General features: G+C 41.6%; 2 protein-coding genes across 2 annotated transcripts; one reads left to right on the top strand and one right to left on the bottom strand.

Annotated features, from left to right (window-relative positions):
- Positions 1-1230: 1230 nt before the first annotated feature.
- tubb2b (tubulin, beta 2b) lies at positions 1231-3955 on the top strand. Its single transcript, XM_067600862.1, has 4 exons — positions 1231-1388; positions 2301-2409; positions 2567-2677; positions 2778-3955. Exons 1-4 carry the CDS (start codon positions 1332-1334, stop codon positions 3836-3838), a joined length of 1338 nt encoding a protein of 445 aa, XP_067456963.1. The 5' UTR covers positions 1231-1331; the 3' UTR covers positions 3839-3955.
- Positions 2776-7163, bottom strand: bcl2l16 (BCL2 like 16). The gene is made up of 3 exons (XM_067600875.1): positions 7020-7163; positions 6308-6919; positions 2776-4770 (listed from the first exon to the last, which is right to left on the bottom strand). The coding sequence occupies exons 2-3, from the start codon at positions 6788-6790 to the stop codon at positions 4642-4644; spliced, it is 612 nt and encodes a 203-aa protein (XP_067456976.1). The 5' UTR covers positions 6791-6919; positions 7020-7163; the 3' UTR covers positions 2776-4641.
- Positions 7164-24322: the final 17159 nt, after the last annotated feature.

Below are 24322 nucleotides of genomic sequence, written 5' to 3'. Positions count from 1 at the left end.
ACTATTAATAAGCTCATCTGCCCTCATTCCACAACTCTGCTTTACAGCAGTCAGTGCAGTCCACACCTATCTACAGCCTTTTTCTTTCCTCCAGACATCCGGTGTCTGAGTCAGCCCCTGTACAATGTAATGTTTGATCTTCACAGAGGTTGAATTCTTATATTGCATTTCACATATTATAATCAGAATTGAGCAAGAATCTGCAAAATGTTCTGTCTGAGATGGAGTCTGACAGGTTAAGGGCTCATATTTAGACTGGACAAAATACGGACTATTGGTAGTATGTTCATCTTGTATAGAAGTGATCCCCATGCTATTAGTTTTAGAGTGACCTGGCTCTTGATTTTGATCATCAAATCTGTCTTAATCTACTGCAACCACATATGATGATTACCATTATGTGTCATATTTATCAGGGAATTGCGGGTCTCTTTTTGTTGGCTCCCTTGTTGATAATCCTATAGGCCTACTGTTCACTGTGATATAAGCTCAGTGCCTAAAATGTATACATTCCTCAAATGCTTATTTTTATCTTTACTTTGCCATAACACCATACAATTCTATATTCATTGAGATTTACAGTACATATATGTCATTGCTTGTGGTTTCTGTTATACACCATCAATGCTGACAATTTAGCTTTACATTCCAAACATGTACCCAAGCTCATTACTGACCCATGAAAAAGGGGACCTAATCTGTGAATTGAGCTGCTGCTGTGTTTAGCTGGAATGAAAAGCTGCAAAATCTCTGAGGCACATGACTGAAAATCAGTGCTGTAGCCATGCACACTGATGGCCAGTTCTGGTGGGGCAGTTTCCGCTAGCGAAACTTCTGCTAAACTGGACCATTGTACTCAATTAGTCAGCCACGTGGACTGTGGATAACTAGCAGACAACGAGGGTTACTCCCTTATAACTGATCAAAACGAAATATTTTCAAATGATCGACGAGATAAAATGTTTCGCTGTCTATACCACAGTCTATAGCGCGGATGTGACATGCAGAATAAAATCTGTTGTCAGTGTCGCATTTTCATTCCGCCATCATGAGGGAAGTAGGCCAACGTCTCTACATTATATATTAGTCACACGTTTGAGATGAAAGTGATTGACAGTCGAATTTGGCCAATGGTGAATAAGTCTTTAAAATCCGATTGGTCTAAAATTATGTCTGCAAAGGATCCTTGCGAGTATCAGCCAATAGATATTCGAGCTGAGGAGCAAAGGGCGGGCCTGGATCTGATATAAAATAGAGAGCTGAGGTACTGAGCGCGCACATAAAGAAATCCGAAGTCATTCGTTGAAGGGTCCATCCTACCTCCAGACAAAATGAGGGAAATTGTGCATCTTCAAGCCGGCCAGTGCGGAAACCAGATTGGTGCCAAGGTAAGCAAACCTATTTGTGTATTATGAGTACTAAATTTAGTTATTTTATCCCGAAACACCGTGTTTTCTGCTCGAGGAGCCGGTGCTTTGTGCCAGTTGGCGTCCCAGAAACCACACCCTATGAATATGAATGTGCCCTATTTATGAAAACTGCCATCTAACGTTAAATCTAAACATAATGTGTTTTGGAGATGCATTTAAGATACTAATACGTCGAGATATAGCCGAATTAAAAACAATTTAAGCATTTTTTTGGCATCTTCTAAAACGTATCTGTTGAATTCAGTTAGCCAGCCCATCTGTATTAAACACTCGTAGTTAACCGTTAACGTTACTGGCAGGATTAACGGTAACGTTAACTGAAATGGCTTAACGTCACCATTGTTCATTCGACAAACGTTGCTGCAATGCGAAAAAAGGAAGTGGGGATTGCAGATTGGAGGGAGGGAGGGGGGTGGGGGGGGCGTAATAAGCTTTGTTGTCGGATGAAATAACGTCATGAGAAATACAACTATGTGTGAAACAATTTTTCGACGGTAAATTCAGCTGCTTTTGTAACATTGTTCCCGGCTGGCTGAGGCCTACTTGGCGTTGCTTTTTGAACAGCGCCCGGCTTTTGCCGGGAGTGGGCGGTGTTGGCGGTTAGTGACGTAGCAAGGAATTTTCAAACTCATAACCCATGGGTCACAGCCAATAGGGGGTCAGGCCGCGCGCGCCCAAAGCGGCACGGCGGGAAATTTAAGTTTGAGCTAGTAAACATTAATCTTTACATATGCATTAAACCATACTCTAAAAAAAAAAAAAAATAAATAACGCAGTAAATAAACCAGACTTGATTATGGAAAAAATGTTTGTTTCTGATATCTTAATTACTCGGAGCTAATAAGTTTACATATCTGATTTCTAATACAGTTTTGGGAGGTGATCAGTGATGAGCACGGCATTGACCCAACTGGTACATACCATGGTGACAGTGACCTGCAGCTGGACAGGATCAATGTCTACTACAATGAAGCCTCAGGTATGTTGACATCAGCTGATTTTTTTTTTTTTTTTTTTTTGTTTTTTTTTGTAGTTTTGTTTTTTTTTTTTTTTAAATTGCATAGACAATACAGATGTGGTTTTGTTTTGTTTTTTTGTTTTTTCTATCTTCCCTCACCTCTTCTTTGCATTTGTAGGTGGTAAATATGTGCCCCGTGCCGTGCTGGTCGATCTGGAGCCAGGCACCATGGACTCTGTGAGGTCTGGACCTTTCGGCCAGGTCTTCAGGCCAGACAACTTTGTTTTCGGTAAGTTTTTCTCTTGTGTACATTAGTTCAGAAACTTTCAGCCATTACCCATGAGGCCCCCAGAGTGCTGCAAAGCTTAATCTTGATTCTTCTCTTACAGGCCAGAGTGGTGCTGGCAACAACTGGGCCAAGGGTCACTACACAGAGGGTGCAGAGCTGGTGGACTCTGTCCTGGATGTGGTGAGGAAGGAGGCAGAGAGCTGTGACTGCCTGCAGGGCTTCCAGCTCACACACTCCCTGGGTGGTGGTACTGGCTCCGGTATGGGCACCCTGCTCATCAGTAAAATCCGTGAAGAGTACCCCGACCGCATCATGAACACCTTCAGTGTGGTGCCTTCCCCAAAAGTGTCAGACACAGTCGTTGAGCCCTACAACGCCACACTATCAGTCCACCAGCTTGTAGAAAACACAGATGAGACCTACTGCATCGACAATGAGGCCCTATACGACATCTGTTTCCGCACCCTCAAACTCACAACCCCCTCATACGGTGACCTCAACCACTTGGTCTCTGCAACCATGAGCGGTGTTACTACCTGCCTCAGGTTCCCCGGACAGCTCAACGCTGACCTGCGTAAGCTGGCTGTAAACATGGTGCCATTCCCCCGTCTGCACTTCTTCATGCCAGGCTTCGCTCCCCTCACAAGCCGAGGCAGCCAACAGTACAGATCACTCACTGTCCCAGAGCTCACCCAGCAGATGTTCGACGCCAAGAACATGATGGCTGCCTGCGACCCACGTCACGGCCGCTACCTGACTGTGGCTGCTATCTTCCGTGGCCGCATGTCCATGAAGGAGGTGGATGAGCAGATGCTGAACGTGCAGAACAAGAACAGCAGCTACTTCGTTGAATGGATCCCCAACAACGTCAAGACCGCAGTGTGTGACATTCCTCCCCGTGGCCTCAAGATGGCCGCCACCTTCATCGGCAACAGCACAGCCATCCAGGAGCTGTTCAAGCGCATCTCCGAGCAGTTCACAGCCATGTTCAGGCGCAAAGCTTTCCTCCACTGGTACACTGGCGAGGGTATGGATGAGATGGAGTTCACCGAGGCAGAGAGCAACATGAACGACCTGGTGTCTGAGTACCAGCAGTACCAGGACGCCACCGCTGAGGAGGAGGGAGAGTTTGAGGAGGAGGGTGAGGAGGAGCTGGCCTAAATGTATCATTTTTACAAAGTTCTGCTAAATCTTTGCAGTGAAATGTAACGTTCCAAGTCTTTCCAGTTTTCAGTGTTCTGTCTGCTGTTCATGTTAATAAAAGTCCTGCATATTTGAGGTTTGTCTCTGTGGTTTTAATTGATATATTGCAACTCTCTTCATGACTTAGCATTTCTATCTGGTGAAAGGTTTATTTTACCAAATGATCTACACTGTACATAAAGTGTAGGTGCATTACTGATTTATTTACAGAAATGCTACAAATTTCCTGCTATTAGTTCTAACTGTAGATGAGAAAACAATTAGCTTCAAGTAGGCTTGAACTCCAGCATACTTGGGTCTTACTTGATACTTTAATTTACTTCCTGATTAGTCTGAAGAAAACATACTTGGCCTAATGGCAATCATACTTGAGGATTTCAGCCTGGTGACACCGCAGCACTAATCCTGAGTACATGGTAGACTTTGTACACAGCTGACATGGAGCTCAGAACAGATTTAATTTATAATACCAGATCAAAGTACATATACTGCTGCACAAACATTGTTAGCTCACCTCTCTTCAGCATGTGATTGATTGAATGGCTTGGTACAACATTAGCTACATGCTACAAACTATATTTACAGCAGGGTATGGGGTGTTGACTGATATATTGTGTTTTTGTATATATATATATATATTGGAATACATCCATGGTTTATACAGATTTTAATGATACAGCAGGCCTATAAAACCTCAGACACTGATATCAGAGCAGCTGTTTGGAGAGTTTCTGGTTCTGGCCACTAGATGGCAGTGTTGGCTAAGCCATTCTTTTCCACAGGCAGTAGGTGAGGATGCTTATGGCCAATGCTACCAGTGTCCAACAGCACACTTTCTTCACCTGGCCCTCCAGGTTCTGCTTCTCTCCAAAGCGTGACACAAAACCACCCTGCCAGAGACAAGAAATAGATTTGAGTGTCAAGTAGTATGAAATATTGCATATTTTTTACTAAATACTGAGAGAATATGGCGTTAACATTTTTTGGAGTGGAGTTCCATTCTTAATGCATAAAGAGGTCATTCACATATCAGTAAAGACAAGAGTGTAATCTGATGGAGAGAAAACTCTGTGATCGATTGTTTTGAATTGTTACTTTAAATTGTTGTAACAGAATGAGGAAACCAATAATGATTCTTTTGTTTGTTTTTTCAGAAATTTTTGTATCTGTATTTTTAAATCAGTGTATGTTTTTGACATGGAAATTTGTCCAAAGAGGTCAATTTTTCACACAGCTGGCTTCATTTAAAAGTCACCACAGACCAGCATTTTTAATGGCATCTTGTTTCTAAACTGAATGTATTTCAGTGTATCTATTTTAAACAGGTTGCTGATGTACAACAACGCTGGACTTGGCACAGCACAAAAATTCTGGGCCCCAGGTTTCAATGTGTGACAGTTTGTTGTAATTTCATTCATTGTAAGTTTGTTTGGAACTATAAACTGAAACTGAAATAATAGGGGCCTTTCGTTTTAACAGACGGGGTCACAAAACTACAGTCAGGTTACCAAATGAACAGTGAAACCTGTTTTTCTTGCTGTAATCATTCCTCCTGTTCATACTGACCATTAGAAGATCCCTTCATAATGCATTTACAATGGAAGTGATGGGGGACAAAATCCACAGTCCTCCTTCTGTGCAAAAATGTATTTCAAGGTTTATCTGAAGCTAATATGAAACTTCAGCGTCCAAATGAGTCAAATCAAGTAGATATCTTTCAACGTTACAGTCTTTTTAGTGTCAAAGTCCCTCTTTTTGTTACTATACTTCCACCTGCAGCTCAACAGGGAAACACAGAGAGGGAATCTGATGCTAAAAAGACTGTAACTGTGTCAAATATCCACTTGATATGACTAACTCAGACTGCTGAAGCCTCATATAAGCTTCACATCAACTTTTAAATGACTGTGTGGACACACTGTGGATTTTGGCCTCCATCACTTACATTGAAAGCACATTTGAAGGATCTTTTAATATCCAGTATGAACAGGAGGAATGATTACAGCGAGGAAAACCTCTTTCACTGACATAAAAATTGTGAACCTGTCCTTAAAGTAATTTTGATGCACTGTCTTGAGGCCCTATGTCATAATCTACTTTTAAAACCTTCATTAATTCAGCTGACATTGTGCTTACATGGTGTATATGTATACATTTGTGAATGTTTAATCAAATTGCCACAGACTAATTGACACACAGCAAACCTGGAGCAGGATGGTACTCCGCAATAGTAGTCCCAGTTGGTTTCTGGGGGTTTGGGCACAAAGGGTTTAAGTAGGTTTGACATGGTAGAGCAGGGCTGTAAGGCTGTGGATGGATGAATTGTTCCAGTCTGTGTTGTATAAAGGTCATCTGGTTGCTTATAGGTTTATACATGTGTGCTGTATAAAGGAGAATCAGCTCACATTTTCACACATGAACTCTTACCCATCCTCCCTTGTCTTGTATCTCAGGGCAGATGACCCTCTCCACATATGCCCCCACACACTCCTTCAACCGGGGCAGGACTGCAACCATGCCCCTCTCATGGCAGTGCAGGGCCATCTGGCCAGCCAGGACATACACTGACAGCACGGCACTCCAGGCCAGGTCCCTGCGCCGCCCCCCTGTGATGGGGGGGAAGAAGTGTTCATCCAGGAGGCTCATGAGCATGGGGCACGCTGTGTTCTCCGTCACATCCTGGAAGACACGAGGCCAGCGCCTGAAGAAGATGGGGAAGCGAATGAGGAGTTCGTCGCCTGCGTGGCGCAGGGCTGCAGTGCAGGCTGTAGGGGCTGGACCCATGGTGCCATCTGCCCCCCCTGTGGTTACATAGTCTATGTAGTCATGAGCCATCAGGAAAGCCTCTCTCACCAGTGGGTCAGGACTGTTCAGGCCAAGCCTGGCCTCTGGCACTTCAGACTGACACATGGCCACCTCTGACAGCCACTTCACTAATCACCAAGCTGTATTCTCAGTAGGCCGCAGATGACAGCTGCATTGCCAAGCAGCAAAACCATTCTCTAAGTCACATCAAGCTGTCACAGTGGCTCCGGGATGCTGTTAATATTACATTTTTAAAAATCACATTAGTATAGAGAGCAGGTAATTCATACTGCAGTGTCATCTCAAATGAGGAAATAAAGTATTCACCACTCACCTCCTCTTCATTGAGAAACACAGGTGGTAAACATATACACTGAAAGAAAATACACAGCCAGCAGGTGAAGTAGCGTCGGGGTCCAGAGGAGTGTGTGTGTGTGTTGCGGCAAGACTGGGTCACCCAGTCCCCTCAGCGGCTAAATATAGAGCCCTTGTTGGAAACTGACACTGATCTCCAACCTCATATGCACAATCATAGCCGTCCTGTCACACATCCCCATTCCAACACAAGCAGCAGGGCTAAATACAGACCCTGCAGACAGAGGAGAAACAGGTTAGCTTTACAAGAACAAACAATCAAAGGCAACGTACGCTGCTGATGGGTTACAGCTGGCGGTGAGGCAATAAAATTATGCACATAATCAGGGATATGAAAACTATGAAACTTTTCTCATGTGAGTTTTCTGTGTTTAAAAGCTTCTTTTTGGTTTTTAGTATTAAGCTCATATTGGAAGTGTGCACTTCCACAGTGAATAAATGAATAATGGATTTTACACATTTTACTTCTTTTATCCTGCTTAAAAATTAAAATGATATTTTTTTGTCATACTACCAGATGAGCTTGTACTCCTGAATATTTGGAATAATTTGGAGAATGTTTGTATCATGCAAGGGGTCTGAAGTTTTGAAGGGTCTGTTCACCTAGATAATAACTTAGATCTAGTAGCATAGTCATGCAGATAGTTTTGTGTTTTTCTCTACCTCAATACAACGGAGGTGAACACATTGAATATGTGGTGCTACTTTTTACATGTAATTTTTCAGTCAACCGGAACGTGTCTGCCCCAAAACTCTAGATGTCGCTGTGAACATTTTCATCGGAACTACTATCTGACAAAGAAATAGTCCCTGTGTTGACAGCATGTTTAAAGGAACTATTACTTCAGTTGAAAACTGTTCACAGTAGGTGACTGGACAGGATAAAACACTACTTCACTATATTAAAGGTCAGTCGTTAAAATGAACGCCACTTTGAACTCGCCTCTTACCTGTAACTACGGGTGGGACATTATTAGCCGGGCTATTTGACAACACAACCTGTCTGTATTTTATATACATACATTCAGCCTGTTTATAGTCCATGGATTGGTAGTGCAAGTCTTTTTTCTGCTTACATTCTGTGTTGTAGTACTGTGTTGACCAGACCAAAGCCATCCTATTAATTTAGATCCCTTAAAGAATACATTCACTATTTTTCAAGTGTGTCTTAAAACAACAGTCAGGTGTCCATATGAACAGTGAAAGAGGTTTTCCTCGCTGTAATCATCAAATCCACAGTGTGTCCACACAGTCGTTTTGCACAAAAATGCATTTAAAAGTTGATGTGAAGCTTATATGAGGCTTCAGCAGTCTGAGTTAGTCATATCAAGTGGATATCTGACACATTTACTGTCTTTTTAGCATCTGATTCAGACAGTGTTTCCCTGATAAGCTGCGATGGAAGTATAGTAACAACTTTTAAATACATTTTTGCACAGGAGGAGGACTGTGGATTTTGTCCTCCATCACTTCCATTGTAAGGTCATTATGGTCAGTATGAACAGGAGGAATGATTACAGCAAGAAAAACAGGTTTCAATGTTCATTTGGGTCCCAGACTGTTGTTTTAAGACAGACTTGAATTATTTTGAATCTTTTAATGCTACAGAACTGAATTTTCACTTAACATGAATCCATAGTCCAGAGAAAATAGTCTTTTTAGTCAACAGTTTTCTTAGAGTAGATCTTTTCTTTGGTAGAAAGTAGCTCCAATCAGAGCTGCTGACTGTAACACAGAGACAGTGATTCTAGAGAGATTATTTTATTTTCAATGCTGTTTGCACCTTAAATTGAAATTCCACTCACGTCCAACGTATTGGGGTGAGACAAAAATGTAGAGTGCATTATAAAACCAAAACTATCTGTGTGGATCAATATCAGTAGAGGGAGCTGAGAAAATATGTAGTTCTTATTTGGGTGAAGTGACCCTTTAAAGTGCAGCCAGACTTAAATTTCACCACATGGGAGCAGTGGTGTATCACTGGAGACACACTGCTATGTATGTGTGTGTGTGTGCGTGTGTGTGTGTGTGTGTGTGTGCGTGTGTGTGTGCGTGTGTGTGGGTGTGTGGAATCTGATAGGTCTCCCTTGGATTTGAGCACACAACCACTTGTTTACAACTTTTTTTAAAAAACAGCTGTTTTAGCATTGAGTCATACATGCATGGATATTAGTAATCTTAACTCTCCATAAACTAAAAATATATGTAAAGCCATTCTAATGAGATTCAGGTAAATGTATTTGAAATGTAGATAACTATGCATGTGAGATCTCTCCTGTGGACTAACACTCAGGCACGCATGGCTAAACCTACATTGTCCTTTAAGTGTTTCCTCTCCTTTTATGAAATGGCTTTATGCGTCACATGGGGATCTATCAAACGCTCCGTGTATGGCATTTATGTTCGTTGTTAATATACTGATTTATAGACCAGCAAAGACATGATCAAGTGGTACCATTAGCGGCTCTGTGTTCTCTGGCCATCTGGCGCAGCATACATTGTGAATGTGCATGGGAGGGAAGATAAGGCTAACCATCCAGAAAGAACCCTAACCCCACCCCCTGCACACACACGCACACACACACACACACACATGCACACACATTTATAGTACACACTACTTTAGATGGACTATCAGAGTGAGTGTGTAAAATGGCTACCTAGTTGTTCCTCATTGCTGAGCCAGGGAACAGGGGAAGTGACATGGTTGATAGAGACTCCTATCAGGCCTCTCATATGTTCATGTTGCAACATGTGCGAGTGGTGGGGGGGGGGCTTCCTGTCTCCAGTAGAGAGGTTTTTGATGTGTAGACGGTTGCACTGGAAAGGAAGGTGCAAGATTAAGAGGAAACATGCGCTAACACACTGTTGCCACTGACTCCTCAGAGTATATCTCCTGCTAAAACTTGCTTAGGAATCATTTGCCAGACATCACAGCCAGATTAACCTGCTAGGGGGGGGCCTCAGAGCAAAGACTTGTTGTTGTAACCCTACTGACCCCCCCACTGTTCATGGCAGCTTCATTGTTTCCCCCAGAATCCAACCTGAAACGATTGGTCGATTAATCTATTAATTTGCAAATGTTGTTTGTAAATGAGGCTTTGTTTAAGTCATTTACCTGCTACTTTCTGTTCTCTTATGGCTGTATTGTGTTTACACTCTATACTCTGTAGTCATCGTCTGGAGTCAATGAATAAATCTAAATCTACTTTACTGAAAATTAATCAGCAACAATTTTGATAACTGATTAATGATCGTTTAAGTCATTTTTTAAAAGCAAAAATGCTCCAAAAAAAGAAAAAAAATCTGTTATCTTGGGCATTGGGGAATTTTTACTTTTTTCACTGACATTTAATACACTAAATAATTGATAACTAATCAATAATGAACATAATCATTAACTGCTGCCCCACAGTACTACTATGCTGGAATAATAGCTTGTCCCAGCAAATTCCTAAACAAATTTACAATTGATCAAATTACAATCAATTGATATGGAGTGAACTTGGGGCTTTGGGAGCTCCTGGTGGTCTGGGGGTCTGGGGGACTGGAGCAGGAGTCTGGTTGGTGAACCAGCCTCACTTAACACGTGTCCTTAGTTGATTTATATATGTGCATGTTGTATTTTCAGTTTGTAGTCCTCTCCTCCTGGTGAATTTTATATATTTTCTTCCCATGGTTAATTCAAATTTACCAGAGGAAAAAGAATCAATTAGAAAGTATTATCAACGATAAAACAGCAGCATAGCTTTAACCTTGAGTCAGAGGATAAGAGTTTCACCCAACAAAGAATGAGTTGATAAGGGCCAAAAAGGGCCTGTATGGGTGGATACTATTATAATGGTGCAGACCCCCCTCCTCCTGTTGAACACAATGCTTCCATTTCTGTCATTTTCATCCCTGCTGAGGTGTTTCTGTCAGTGTGTATATGCTTCAGGACACCACACACACAAAGTACCTGCTATAATTTAATCCAAAGCGTTACGAAATGTACCCTCTCTGCTAATAGAGGAACACAATGCAAATGGCAGAGTTGCAGAGGAGTTTTTAACTGAACACTGATCAGTGAGATGAAGCGTGCATTGCCACCAAGCAAATGTAACCGCTTTGCAAAGTAGAAATGGAACAATGCAGCGTGTGTGTGTGTTTTTGCCTGTTATCTGTCAGCAGCATAAGAGTATCTCTCGCTCTCAGGAAGTAGCTTATCAACATCTACACAGAAGTTGAAATGCACTTTGAAGTTCCTACCCATTGAAAAAAAAAGAAAGCTCCAATAAAAGCTGCAAGGTGACAGAGAAAGGTTGAACAAGGCAGACGGATGAAAACCGACCTCCTCCTGCTCCTCCCCACCAACCCGCAGTCAAACAATCGCGATCTCCACGCCTCTTTGTTCAGGACTCCCATCAGCCTCGCAGTGGGAGGTGTGGTCAGAAAGAGGAGGAAATTGCCCTGAATTTGCAGGTAATTGAAAACACCTATATCCCCCTGTGTCTCCATCTCTACCTGCTTTAAAAACCTCCACACCCCGTTTTCCTCCCTGGCGCCCACCGTAATGCACTGCTAATGGCACCCCTTCCCCATCCTGTCCTCCATCTCCCACTGGACTGAATTGATGCAAACGATCGCGCGCCCAATTGCTGTCTGGAGGAGAGGTGACCCACTTGTGTGGTTTTGCTCGCTGTCTCCTGCTCCACCTTCTCCCAATTGCAGGTATTGATGCCCCACCATTGTTTCCCCCTGCCCAGGGGGTGGAGTGGTTTGTGGGAAAATTGGGGGACCCCTCAGGTGTTTGATGGCTTTTATCGATTCGCACCAGACTCTCCAGCTCCCATTTACCCTCTGCTACAAGCTTTTTTAGAAAGCGGCTGTATCTGCAGAGGTGGCTATTGTTAAGCGGTATTATTCTGTTCTACTGATGCATAAGCACACGTTTTTTTTTTTCTCATGTGTGGCTGATCAATGCAGACAGAAGGAAATGCTGTGGCGTTTCTGCATCTCAAATTAAACCTGCTCTACTTTCAAATGTCTCTCATTAATTGCAAGCGTCTGTTCTCTGTGTCTTTTCCAGGTTCTTCAAACAACATCCAGTAGTAAAAGGTATATTTTAAGAACACCAAAGTCTTGACCTTTTCACTTTAATTTTGGTTGTGTACAATGCAATGTGGTAAATTAAAGTTTAAGCTGCTGTGGCATTGCATTTAATTATGCCTGGAAAAGAGAGTCATCTAGTAAATGCATAAAATGTAAAATGTAAAAAATGATTGTTTGAATTTTGGTATAAAGACAGTCGTTTAAAACTAAAACGTTTGGAATAAGAAAACACTGATAATTGACCAACCCAAAGATGCAGCGGTCCTAAAATTCAAAGTTCAGTCACTAATATTTTGCTGACTCTTAATGCAATTTTACCATAATATACTGTATATATCGGCAGGGGCTCACAGATGTTTCTTCTCTTTTACCTTATTGGCTGATGAGATATCAAGCTTTCTCAAAGCCCTCCACACAATGCACAAAAACAGCACTTTGTTGCACGTCACACACACTGTACAATATCACTGTTGAGGCACGTTAGATTGTGTAATGAATGCCTGATGATCATACAATATTTAAGAGTAACTTAACAGCTGGCTTAAAAGCAGTGTTTCTCTGTTTTCTCTGGTTGAAAGTCTGTTTCATCTCTGACCACGGCCCGCAGTGATTTGTTGTACCTGTAATCACACCCAACCGTGATGTCATAGGCTCCTGGAGTACACCTGTACATCACTGCAGCAAGGTGAGAAGAAGAAGATGAATCACTGAAGGTCAGCAAAGTTATTCTCTAATACAAAAAATATATATAAGCAGAGACAAGTATCATCCATCTGTGCTGTTCTCATGTTTTGTAAGTGAAGCAGCTACTTCAGTGTCCTAAAAGTAGAAAATTCATAACTGTTCCCTGTGCAACAACAGACATTATACCATCTTTGCATTCAAAAATGTACTATATATTTGAAATTTTTTACCACAATAACAGATTAAAGGATATGTGATGCTGCAAGTTAAAGGTGGTGGTACTATCAGTGGAGCTTCAATTAATAGGGGATGATAAGCTTGATATAAAAAAAAACCTGCCGTGTAGCATTTACAGAGCATTTTTCTATTAAGCTCTCAATGTCCATAGACAATGTTTTAGTTCTAGTTTGGTCTGTCATCATAGATGCAAATATGAGTATCGTGTTGATTTGGTGTGTCTAATTTGATGCAAATTAACCTAAGATGGGCATCTATTTGAGTCCTTATAGCTATCATATAATGTAGTCAGCTTTGTTAAACATTAATTAAACAATAATCTCAACGTAGCTTTTGGTCATCACATGACCTGAGATGTGGTTGAAAGCTCAGAAAGGACCTTTGAGATTATTTTGCCACACAAACTGTTGGCAAGAATGAACTTCCACGCTCAAATCTCACTTTGGGGCACTCCACCGATTAAGTATAACACTGTCAGACTCACGGTGTTAAAAAAGGCTCAAAATCAGTGCAGCATATCCTAAGATATTGTCTTGTTTTATTCCACACTTTCTTCTTCCTTGTCAATACCTGACACCTACATTACTCACGATGCAACTCGACTTGATTCGCTCGAATGTACAGATTCAGGTGCGTTAAGGTCGTAGCGGCTAATGTAGCCTGGAGCTGCTAGCCTCCAGCAGAGATGAGGAGTTACAGAGGTCTGCTAACCTCACTTCTCTCTAACTCCACACCACAGATTTTTTTTTTTTTACTTTTCAAACTTGTAGTCTTCAGACCCAACCAACGCTGACTCAGGTGACATCGCTTGAGGCAATTTATCAGATTTCACATAGCTCCCTCTGGAGACACAAAAGGCTTTATACTGCTTTCTTTCACACACGCAGTAGTACTCCTCAACACCTGGAAACACACACTGATGTGTAAAATTGGTGGAGTTCCCCTTTAAAAATTCCTTAATTGATAAAAAGACAACGTTTCTCCATCATACATCAGGTGCTTGTCTTCTTTTTTTATTACATTTTTCTGGGTGGACTGTGTCTCTGTATCTAGAAATATTGCCTTGTCTTCACTACTTGGAATTCTGACTTGCTGCTCCTTCACACTTTTCCTCATAGGCAGTCAGACTTTGCAACTTTGACATGTCTGAAACATGAGCAGCAATAGCCACGCAGCTGAAGACACGAAAGCGTGCCACTTACAGAGACTCAAACTTCAAAATCCATAGAAAAAAAGATGTCGGAGTACCAGACACACTGATTGATCTTTGGGACGTGCAGAGCAAAACTGCAGTAATGAGCGCTTAGCACCAAACATGGAGACAAAGGAAAAAAGGAAAAATAACAAGGAGCTTGCAGATTACCACTTTAACAGCCTATTGAGATGTAGAACAATCAGCAGCAGCGTGATACAATTGGAGCATACAGAAATAGAGTTTTAGAGGCTGTTGTGTTCATTGTTGTGAAGGAGAGGCGAGGTGAGAATTGACTCTCCGGTGCAGAGAGCAGGCTCTCCATGCCAATAACCACCTCTTCATCTGCACCCCTTTGACACCAGCGTTCACCCACTGGAATATATATCACTTTCAAAAGCATGCCGCCTGCTCTCCAAATATTTAATTTTCAACTTGAGGTGTACCTCTTGTTTATATAACAAAAGCCTCCTCTCAATTAGAGCACCCGGGGGTGGGAGGAAGCGAGGGTGCATATCTGTACACCCATCCCACCCAACCCCCTCCCGCTCTCTCCCTCCCTTCTTTCTCTTCTCTCGCTCTCAAACACACTCATTTATGAACAGTCACACACACACACACAAGCACGGAGCACATGCACGGACACACACACAATCTCTCGCTCTGTTTCTCACTAACTCTTCCTCTTTCTCTCTCTTCCTACATAGCTGTTTTGGAGATAATGAGATTAAAAATCTATTTTTGTCAGTCAGTTACCTGCAAGTGATGTGTTAGTGGAAACATTCTGCAACACCATGGCTATTACCAAAATGAATGGGAATGAAATTGCTTTTCCCTTTTCCGCACTTTAATGCCTGTCAGACTTACACAGTTGTTAGCAGTGGCTTAAGCCGGGCTCAGACTACAGGAGCTTGGACCAATTTATCCCCCATTCACCCCTTCGGACAATCGGAGGAGAAATCTGGTCTGGGACCTTGGTCGGTACTGATGTTCAGCCCAGATTATCTGGTAAAGGAAGCAGCATGTGAAGCTGGGGAAGCAAGTCTCTGACTCACTGACCATCAGCACCCGTTCCCCTCAAGGCTGCGTCCTCTCTCCACCTCTCTTCTCCCTGTACAGCAACAGCTGCACCTCCAGTCATCAGTCCATCAAGCTCCTGAAGCTGGCGGATGACACCACCCTCACTGGACTCATCTGTGGTGGAGATGAGACCACCTACAGGGGGGAGATTGATCATCTGGTGACTTGGTGTGGACAAAACAACTTGGAGCTAAGTGCTTTAGTGTGGAGATGGTTGTGGACTTCAGAAGGAACACAGCCTCAACCACCCCCATCGTTCTGTGTGAGTCCCCAGTCGACACCGTGGAGTCCTTCCACTTCGTGGGAACCATCATCACCCGGGACGTCAAGTGGGAGCAGAACATCAGCGGCCTCACCAAAAAGGTTCAGCAGAGGATGTACTTTCTGCACCAGCTGAAGAAGTTCAACCTCCCAAAGTCAATGATGGTGCACTTCTACACTGCCATCACTGAATCCATCCTCACCTCCTCCATCACCATCCGGTATGCTGCTGCTACTGTCAAGGACAAAAGCAGACTGCAGCGTATTATGCACTGTGCCGAAAAGGAGATCTGGTGCAATCTGCCATCCCTCCGGGACCTGCATCCCTCCAGGACACTGAGGAGAGCAGGAAAGATCATGGCCGACCCCTCCCACCCTGCTCCCCTTCGGCAAGAGGCTGAGGTCTGTCGAGACCAAAACCTTACACCACAAGAGGAGTTTCTTCCCGTCTGCAGCAGGCCTCATCAACAAGGCCTGGGACCTCCCATGGACCTTATTTATGTAACACACCACAATCCTACATGGTGCGTTACATTAATGCAACTGTATTACTTATTGTACATTATGCATAATTAATACACTATTTACTCCTGGTCAATACTTTGTCCCTTGTTCCCATTCTCTGCTATTTAAAATTTTAAATTTTAATCTGTAGCTGCTCCTCTCACCAGAATATATTTGATATTTTTATTTTATATTTTATATCCTATATTTTTCTTCTATTGTTCTTTTTATATTATTTAGGAACTCTTATTTTTGTGTATATTTTGACTGTATATTTTTGACCGCTCAATTCAATTCCGTTACACACCAGAACAACACCAAATCAAATTCCTCGTATGTAATCTGATTACCTACTAGGCAATAAAGCTGATCCTGGTTCTGATTCTAATGTGAGGAGTTAACAAATCCAATCTTAAACCTCCAGATTTGCTGTGTTCTTGCCACATATCTGGCGAGAACAAAAGAACAAAGCTTCTTAAATATAACATTACATTGCAAACAAAGAACTTTGTCTTCTCTCACATGTTCTATGAATAAAATCTGCCACAAAAAAGGCTCCCTTCCTGAAATACAAGTCTTTTATAATCATCCAACCCAACAATAGTCAGAAATTAAGGACATTTTACAAAAGGTGTATCCTTTCTTCATGTAATGAGCAGCAAAACATAAAATAGACTTCTTCAATCTCAACAAAATCACATTCATTAAGAAAAGTCTGTTCTTTTTAGGGAAAGGATTAAACCTGGCTGATGGTAGTTTACCTGAATGTAACTGTGCACATGGGTTAAACTCACAAAAGACTCTACACACTGTTGTTGTTGTTGTTTTTTGTCCATAATTTAGATTTGTACTAAATATCAACAGACCATTCTCCTTGTACATGAGGAACAATGTGCACTGACCATCATGAATATTACACTGTAATCAGGTCACAGTAGAGATACAGAGAGGAACTGGTTAGGCAGAGAGAGCAAGGTACGACACGCAACAAAGGTCACCAGGTGGAATCAAATCAGGGCCGGAACCATCACAGTATGTGGTATACATCTTAAACACTAGGCCACAAAACATCCTATAGGCTACACTTTCACCTTTTTTGAAAGATAAAAAATGAAAGAATCATATAAATTGAAACCATCCAACCAATCATCACAAATAGCTTCATAAAATGTGCTTTTTACAATATATTGTATGTATGTTTTTCTGAACTGTTACTGAAGTTGTCGCGCTACTGTTTGCCTCTTGTCACTTTTTTTCCAGCCATAACTAGCTCTTCCAATTCTGGGATGTTATTGTAGTACAAAAGTATCCATCAGCACCACATTCAAAAATCAAGTGATTTTTAGATGCATCTTGGTACTACACAGGTACACAAGCATACTTCAGATTGTCACCTTTGAAGTATGAGCTCTCCCAGCACATGCTGAGAATTACTGTACAGTCACTGAGGAGGACACACAGTATGTATTAGCAACCATGCTAAAGTCAGAGAGATCCAGCAGACAGCATTATATAATGTGCAACACAGACTTTGTTTCTTTGTTTGTTTGTATTTGGTTTGAACAACTAACAAAGCGGCCTATTGTAACTGCTGGTTGTTGCTAAAATCAGACATCGGTGAGTCAGTGTCGTCTACCTCTGATAGGATGAAGGTAAACACACGGCTACAGCCAGTGAATATGTTTTATTCATATTAAGCATACATTTCATCCCAGTGTGGTGTGGGAGGATTTACTCAACAGTTTGAAAGACTTTCAGCATTGCTTATAATATAATTATTCATTAAAAGTATCATACAGTTACATTATTAAACACCAGCGTTGGACAAGTTACTTGAAAATCTTTGTTACTGATCACTCACTGAAAAAGCGGCCATGTGTAAGATTTAGTGGCATGGACTTGGCAGGAATGGAATATTCATAAGTATGTTTTAATTAGTGCATAATCACCTGATAATAAGTATTGTTGTGCTTTATTACCTTAGAATGAGCCCTTTATATCTACATAGAAAGCATTTCCTCTTCCACGGAGGCCACCATGTTGCACTCACAGACTGTAAAAAAATAATGGACATAGCCACCATGATGTTACCCATTGGTCTCTCATTTTGAAGCCTACATACAAACTACATACTACTACTAAACTACATACTACATATTCATACATTCAAATAAGATCACACTAACCCCAGTTGTCAGTCTGTCCCCTTGGACAGATGATTCCATTCAAGGCCATAGAAAAGATTATAGAAAGGCTGTGTGTAGATGTTCACTACCCTCACATGAAGGAGCTATTAACCATGCTCAATCAACTCATCAAGGATGCAAGAGTGGTATATTTCTCTGGCCTGATTAACAATAATAAGCATAATCCTAGGTTTTTGTTTAATTCTATCACCCAGCTTCTGGATGCTGCCCATTCTGGATTTCCTGCCATCTCCTCTGATGACTGTGATCAGTGATCAGATTTGAACCTTGCAGTTTTTCACTCTGTTCCAGTTACCTGCCTTGTTCTGCTGTCTGAATTCAACCCTATTTCCATGCAAGATCTCTTGGATATAGTTTCTCATATGTGTGCATTGTCCTGCCCTGCTGATATAATTCCAATTAAATTTCTTAAAGAAGTCCCGCCAGTCATTGCCCCCTGCCTTCTTTCTATTGTCAATCGATCTCTCTCCTCCGACTGCATACCTGACTATTTCAAGGCAGCTAGTGTCTTCCCTCTCCTCAAAAAACCTTCCCTTGATACCATTGATTTAGTTAACTAAGGGCCTATTTCTAAACTTCCCTTCATTTCTAAAATTCTTGAAAAAGTTGTCGCTCACCAGCTTCTCCGACTGGTTGAGGGACACAATATCTCAGATAAATTTCAACCTGGCTTCCATTGAAAACATAGCACTGCTTAAAGTAACCAACGACATTCTTATACGTGCAGATAAAGGTGAATATCCATTTTACTTATCTACTGCCTTTGACACCATTGATCATGCTGTTTTATGACAGACTACTGGACTGGGTTGGTATCTCTATTACTACACTCAAATGGACACTTCGATGTTCACATTAACATGTTTTTCTCCGCTCCTCTCTTATGTGGAGTCCAACAAGGGTCAACCCTTGGACTTATTCTGTTTTAATTATATATGCTACCTCTGGGCCATCTGCTTAACTCCTCTGGTGGTGTCTCTTACCATTGCTATGCCGATGACATGCAGCTTTACTTCTTAGTTAAATCTAATAACCTCCATAACCTTACTACCCTTCGTGACTTGTGGTTCTTGTTACCAGCCCCAATTGTTTTACTAAGGAGGTCAGTCATTATATTGGCCCCCTCGCTAGCAACATCAAGACTGCCTGTAAGAATCTTGGTGTCCTTTTTGACCGATATTTGAACTGAACCTCATATTACTAAGCTCATTCAGTCTTTCTTTCAGTTGAGAAATATTGCAAAAATCAAATCTATACTATCAGCCAAAAACATGGAACTTCTAGTGCATTCCTTAATCTTTTCTCACTTTGCCTCCTTTCAATGGCTTCCAGTAAAACACAGAATTGACTTTAAAGTTTTACTCACCCCTTCATATATGGCAGAGTTGTTGAGTCCCTATTCTAGCTGTCGGCAACTCTGATCATCTTATCAAAGCCTTTTTATCTCTTCCCTGTTCCTATTTTAAATCCTAAGGTGACCATGCTTTTGTGGTTGTTGCTCCTAAACTTTGGAACAGCCTTCCCCCGTTCCATCAGATCTGCTGAATCTTTGGTTTGTTTTAAGCAGCTGCTGTGAAGCACTTTGTAACTGTGTGTTTTAAAAAGTGCTATATAAATAAAATTATTATTATGTATTTATATTTATAAATATTATATTCTTATCTTCCCATCAACAAAACCAGATGATTCCTGAATGTAAACTTACTGGTCGTTGGCTAGCTGCTAGAAGGTACAACATCTAAATAAAACAACTCTGGAGCTACTGATGGAAGGTGTATTCCTTTACTTTCAACAGAGGCTATCCATCTCCCTCCAGTTCTAGCCCCTTATAACTTCTCCTGTAACTTCTCCCCGTATAATTGCAGCCTTGGTCCATGTACAGATTACAACTGGGAAAATAAGCAGGCAGCTGCCTTTAGGTCCCAAACCTAAGGGAGTCCTTAAAGCACCAGGCTTACTGTGTCAACGGGTGTGTGCTAATTAGGGGTGCGACAATTAGTTCATTAATCAATTAGTTGATCAACAGAAAATTAATCTATTTTCTATCTATTTTAATAATTGAACAGTTGTTTAAGCTTCTCCAATGGGAGAACTGACTGCTTTTCCTTATGTTACATTCTAGTAAATTAAATATTTTGGGGTTTTTGACAGCTGCTTAGAGAAAACAAGACGGCTCTTTCCTAATGTTTTATAGACCAAATGACTAATCTAAAAAATAATGAATCAATTAATTGATAATAAAAGTAATCATTAGTTGCAGCCCTAGTGCTAATTTAATATAAATCTGCACCACTAAAGTAAAACTGACACAATAAGGGCCTTAAGGTGGGTCCTGTTTTATTACCTGATCTGAAGGCCCAGTCTTGTTCTTACACGTTTATTTATAAATTTGTGCTATTCAAAAAAACCACACAGCAAACCTCGGTCCAGGTAGTATTACAGCATGCTAAAGACTGGGAGGAAAAGGAGGTTAACAGGAGCTCAGCTCATTTTTGCCTCAAGGCCCCTTGCAGGTCAGTCCATCCATGCTCTGGATCAGTGTTGGATGAATCAACAGATTTATATCCACACAACCAAAATAAATCTTTGGAGTGCTGATAATGTAATGATATCAGAAATACTACTACACTATAAGTGTCCAGCGTTGACCACCCAGTGAGTTCACAGATCAAAGAGCTCACTTACTGATCCAGACAGTACTGAGCATCACACAGCCGGCAGGTTCACCTATGTGATGATCCAGCTGCACCCGCTTCACATTATGACAGGTTGTGATAGTTTGTTCTGCTTTGAGGTAATGTATTGTATTAGTATGAGTGTTGGGCAGCAAGCTGTGCAAACAGAGTCAGCAGGATGTGCTGGGATTGATCTGAGGCTAAAGGTGGGGTAGTGGTGCCAACAGGTCTGGACCCCACAGAGTGGAACCAGTCAAATTTGCCATTATTTGAGTTTAAACTGAGCAAAGGTTAATGGAGTTTGTGACTTTGGGAATGTAACTTTACTGTTGTTATGTTAGATGGTAAAGCAAGACCTCATTTGTGGAGAGATGAAGTTTAAAACACGTTGCTACTTTCTGCCTGTATTGTAGCTGTTTTAAGCTAATAACTGTCTATTTTTCAAGGTTTTATTGTCATTTCAACACATTATACGTGGAAAGCAACTAAATTCACATTACTCTGGTCTTTGTATAATAAGATAGATAATAATAAAAGAGATAAACAATAACACAACACGTAAAAAACAGCACACATTAAAATCACATAAAATATGAGAACTTTATTACCTTCTCTATTGCATTCTCCCAACACATTGTTATAATCCCACATAACACATGGAGGTTTGCTGTCAGGTATATACCATCCTCATTTATCATTCACATATCTAAACTAAGTGAGTCTATCTGCACCCATTTTTAAATATTATCTGTCAGTGTATCACATATGCATACTACAAAAATAGTAATGATGCCATTTTTCAGATGAGGAGTCTGGCTTAAAAAGACTTTGAGACAACACATCTATGCACAGGTGCATTAAATGCTAAATGTTTTATTCATCTTTAGTTCTACGATGTGTCTGATGTGTCCCTCATTATCTCATTCACTACTCACATATAATAGACAGTCAAAAGTTTTGTCATGTAATAAACAGTCAATTAAATCATCATCCTTTTGCATCATTACTGACAGCTGTAGTGTCACATGACTGTAGTTTTCACATCTATCAAACTGTGTGAGCATTGTGGGATTGTACATTTTGGTAACACTATGGTAAGGGTACATGAATTACCATGAATTAATGCATAACTAACTTCATGCATGAAAAAGCATGACTTCATTAATGTAATACCTCATGAACTATCAGGAATAAGAATCAACAGTATCTCATGCATGTCTTAATGCAAGAACAATATGTTCATTTCATGCAACAGCTACAGTATTTCTATCATAATAAACTATATGTATGGCTGGATATATCACTGTCTGTAACTAGTAGTTGCAACACTGCAACAACTTGTACAAGTCTCTGACTCAGCCAACACCCCATCACCCCAAACACACAGCTCACACTTCTCAGCTAAATATCAGAACTAGGAAAAGCAGCTGGTAAGTATTTTTATTCAACAACATCATTGGCTTCCTTCTATCATTTTTGCTCTGTCCTTCCTGACTACTACTTTCAATTTCTTTAGACTCTGTCTGAAGTTTCACTTCACTATTTCATTTTCCTAATCTTAGGTATGAATGTTGCATACAGCTTCTCAAATGAAGGCCTCAGCCAAAGGGTTTATTTATAATGCAGCCATTAAGGGAAGGCTTAGGCATAAGCCGCGCCTACAGTTTTTTTACGCGTTGGTGTAGAGGTGTAGTTTAGGTTTCATGTTATGAGTTCAGCTTAGGTGGTCTCGGTGTTAGTGGGGCCGTGGGCTGAGCAGGCAGCTTGGGGAGCTTAGCTGGGAAGGAGCTGCTATCCCGCTGCCTCACCAAACAGCAAATCAAACCAGATGGGCTCATTTATGGCCAATTAGCAGTGTGCTGTGAACGGAGCGCCATTGACTCACCTAGCATTGCTATTATTACAGCTTTTATCTGAGCTCAAGAGAAACCTGGCGGCTACTAAGTTGGGGTTTTGATGCTTGTATGACCCCAGATGCATGAGGAAATTGGAGACCTGGTCCTGAGAATTGGAACAGAGGCGGGAAGGTGATGAATAGCTCCAGGAATGCAGAGAGTTATCTGTGCTGCGCTGAGTTGTAGCTCAGATTTGGAAAAGAGGTTAAAAATGACACACACTAGTAGCAGATGTGAATGCTCTGTGTTACCAGTGAACAGGAAAACACAAAAGAAAAGGTAGCAGGGCTGCTTCTAACTGGCTCTGCACTTTTCTCATGTGACGCTCTCCCTGCAGAGACATGAGTGTCCTGTTACTGAAAGGGGGGATCGAGTCCTACACAGGAATGTTGCTCTTGCCTCCCCCCTCTTTCATCCCCCTCTCACTCTCCTCTAATCGTTCCCTCCATCACTTACTTGGCCTTTGCTTGACTCCCTCTGTGATGGTCCACTTCACTTAGCTCATAAACAATGCCCCCAGCCCCATCCACACCTTCATATTTCTGTCTGCCTACGAGCTCCAGCCTCTCACTGCCTGCCTACCTCCAAGTTATATCAGACCTTTCAACAGTAATTAGTTGAGGGGCTGCAGCACAGCGAGATATTTCCCTAATTCATCCCCATCTCTGGGAGAAGGAGAAAGGTAAGGTAAAGCTGTGTTGGTTGCAGCCTGCTGAGATAATGACAGGCTCATCATACACATCCAAACAAAGCCAAGACTTGGTGGGGAAGAAGGCTATTTGTTGTGTTTATTGTGTGCAACTGGCCTCACAACAGAACTACATGAAAAGGAACAGAAAGAATAAAACCAGCTGCAGCTCGCATCTATTGTCTGAGTGCATACTGAGGTTGAACACTGTTCAGATCAATGCAATTACAACTATGAAAAAGACTAGTTCTTTGGAAAGGTTGTTGCTGCACCCAAACACTGCACTTTACCTCTGAGCAGGGGTGTTCTCTGAGTGAGGAGGAGGGAGTCATGTTCAGTGCAATGGTATGTCCCGAGGGGTATCAGCCACCAATGACAGCACAGCGTCGTTTGAAAGCCTCTCAATGAAAACTCCTACCTCTAATTGTCCCTGCAATGCTTATCAACGCTGCCAATCCCAACTAGAGCGGAAAGACAGAGCAATTTTCCCATTACAGCGGGAGCAGAAAATGGAGGAGAGACGAGGAGGCGAGGGAGCCCGGTGTCTCCAGAGAGCAGTGCAGATGGCTTCATCTCCAAGTTCAAAAACACAGACAGGAGGGATGGGGGCAAGGGACGCAGCACACGCACACTCACAGGCACTTGATGATTATGTCCTTGTGCACAGATACGCATGTTCACGCGCACAGGCGGAGACACGATTCATGCACTCTGACAACATGCAATCAATTAGCTTTTAACCTCCTTT

The sequence above is a fragment of the Thunnus thynnus genome, chromosome 2 (assembly GCF_963924715.1).
Source record: "Thunnus thynnus chromosome 2, fThuThy2.1, whole genome shotgun sequence".
In the NCBI taxonomy this organism is placed as follows: Eukaryota; Metazoa; Chordata; class Actinopteri; order Scombriformes; family Scombridae; genus Thunnus; species Thunnus thynnus.
This window is presented reverse-complemented; position numbering and strand designations above follow the sequence as displayed.

Bases quoted from the DNA above. Each gene is read 5' to 3' on its own strand.
- tubb2b (XM_067600862.1), top strand. From the start codon at position 1,332: ATGAGGGAAATTGTGCATCTTCAAGCCGGCCAGTGCGGAAACCAGATT. The intron at 1,389-2,300 runs GTAAGCAAACCT...TTTCTAATACAG, and splicing joins GAAACCAGATTGGTGCCAAG to TTTTGGGAGGTGATCAGTGA. The intron at 2,678-2,777 runs GTAAGTTTTTCT...CTTCTCTTACAG, and splicing joins GCCAGACAACTTTGTTTTCG to GCCAGAGTGGTGCTGGCAAC.
- bcl2l16 (XM_067600875.1), bottom strand. From the start codon at position 6,790: ATGTGTCAGTCTGAAGTGCCAGAGGCCAGGCTTGGCCTGAACAGTCCT. The intron at 4,771-6,307 runs GTAAGAGTTCAT...TGTCTCTGGCAG, and splicing joins TACAAGACAAGGGAGGATGG to GGTGGTTTTGTGTCACGCTT.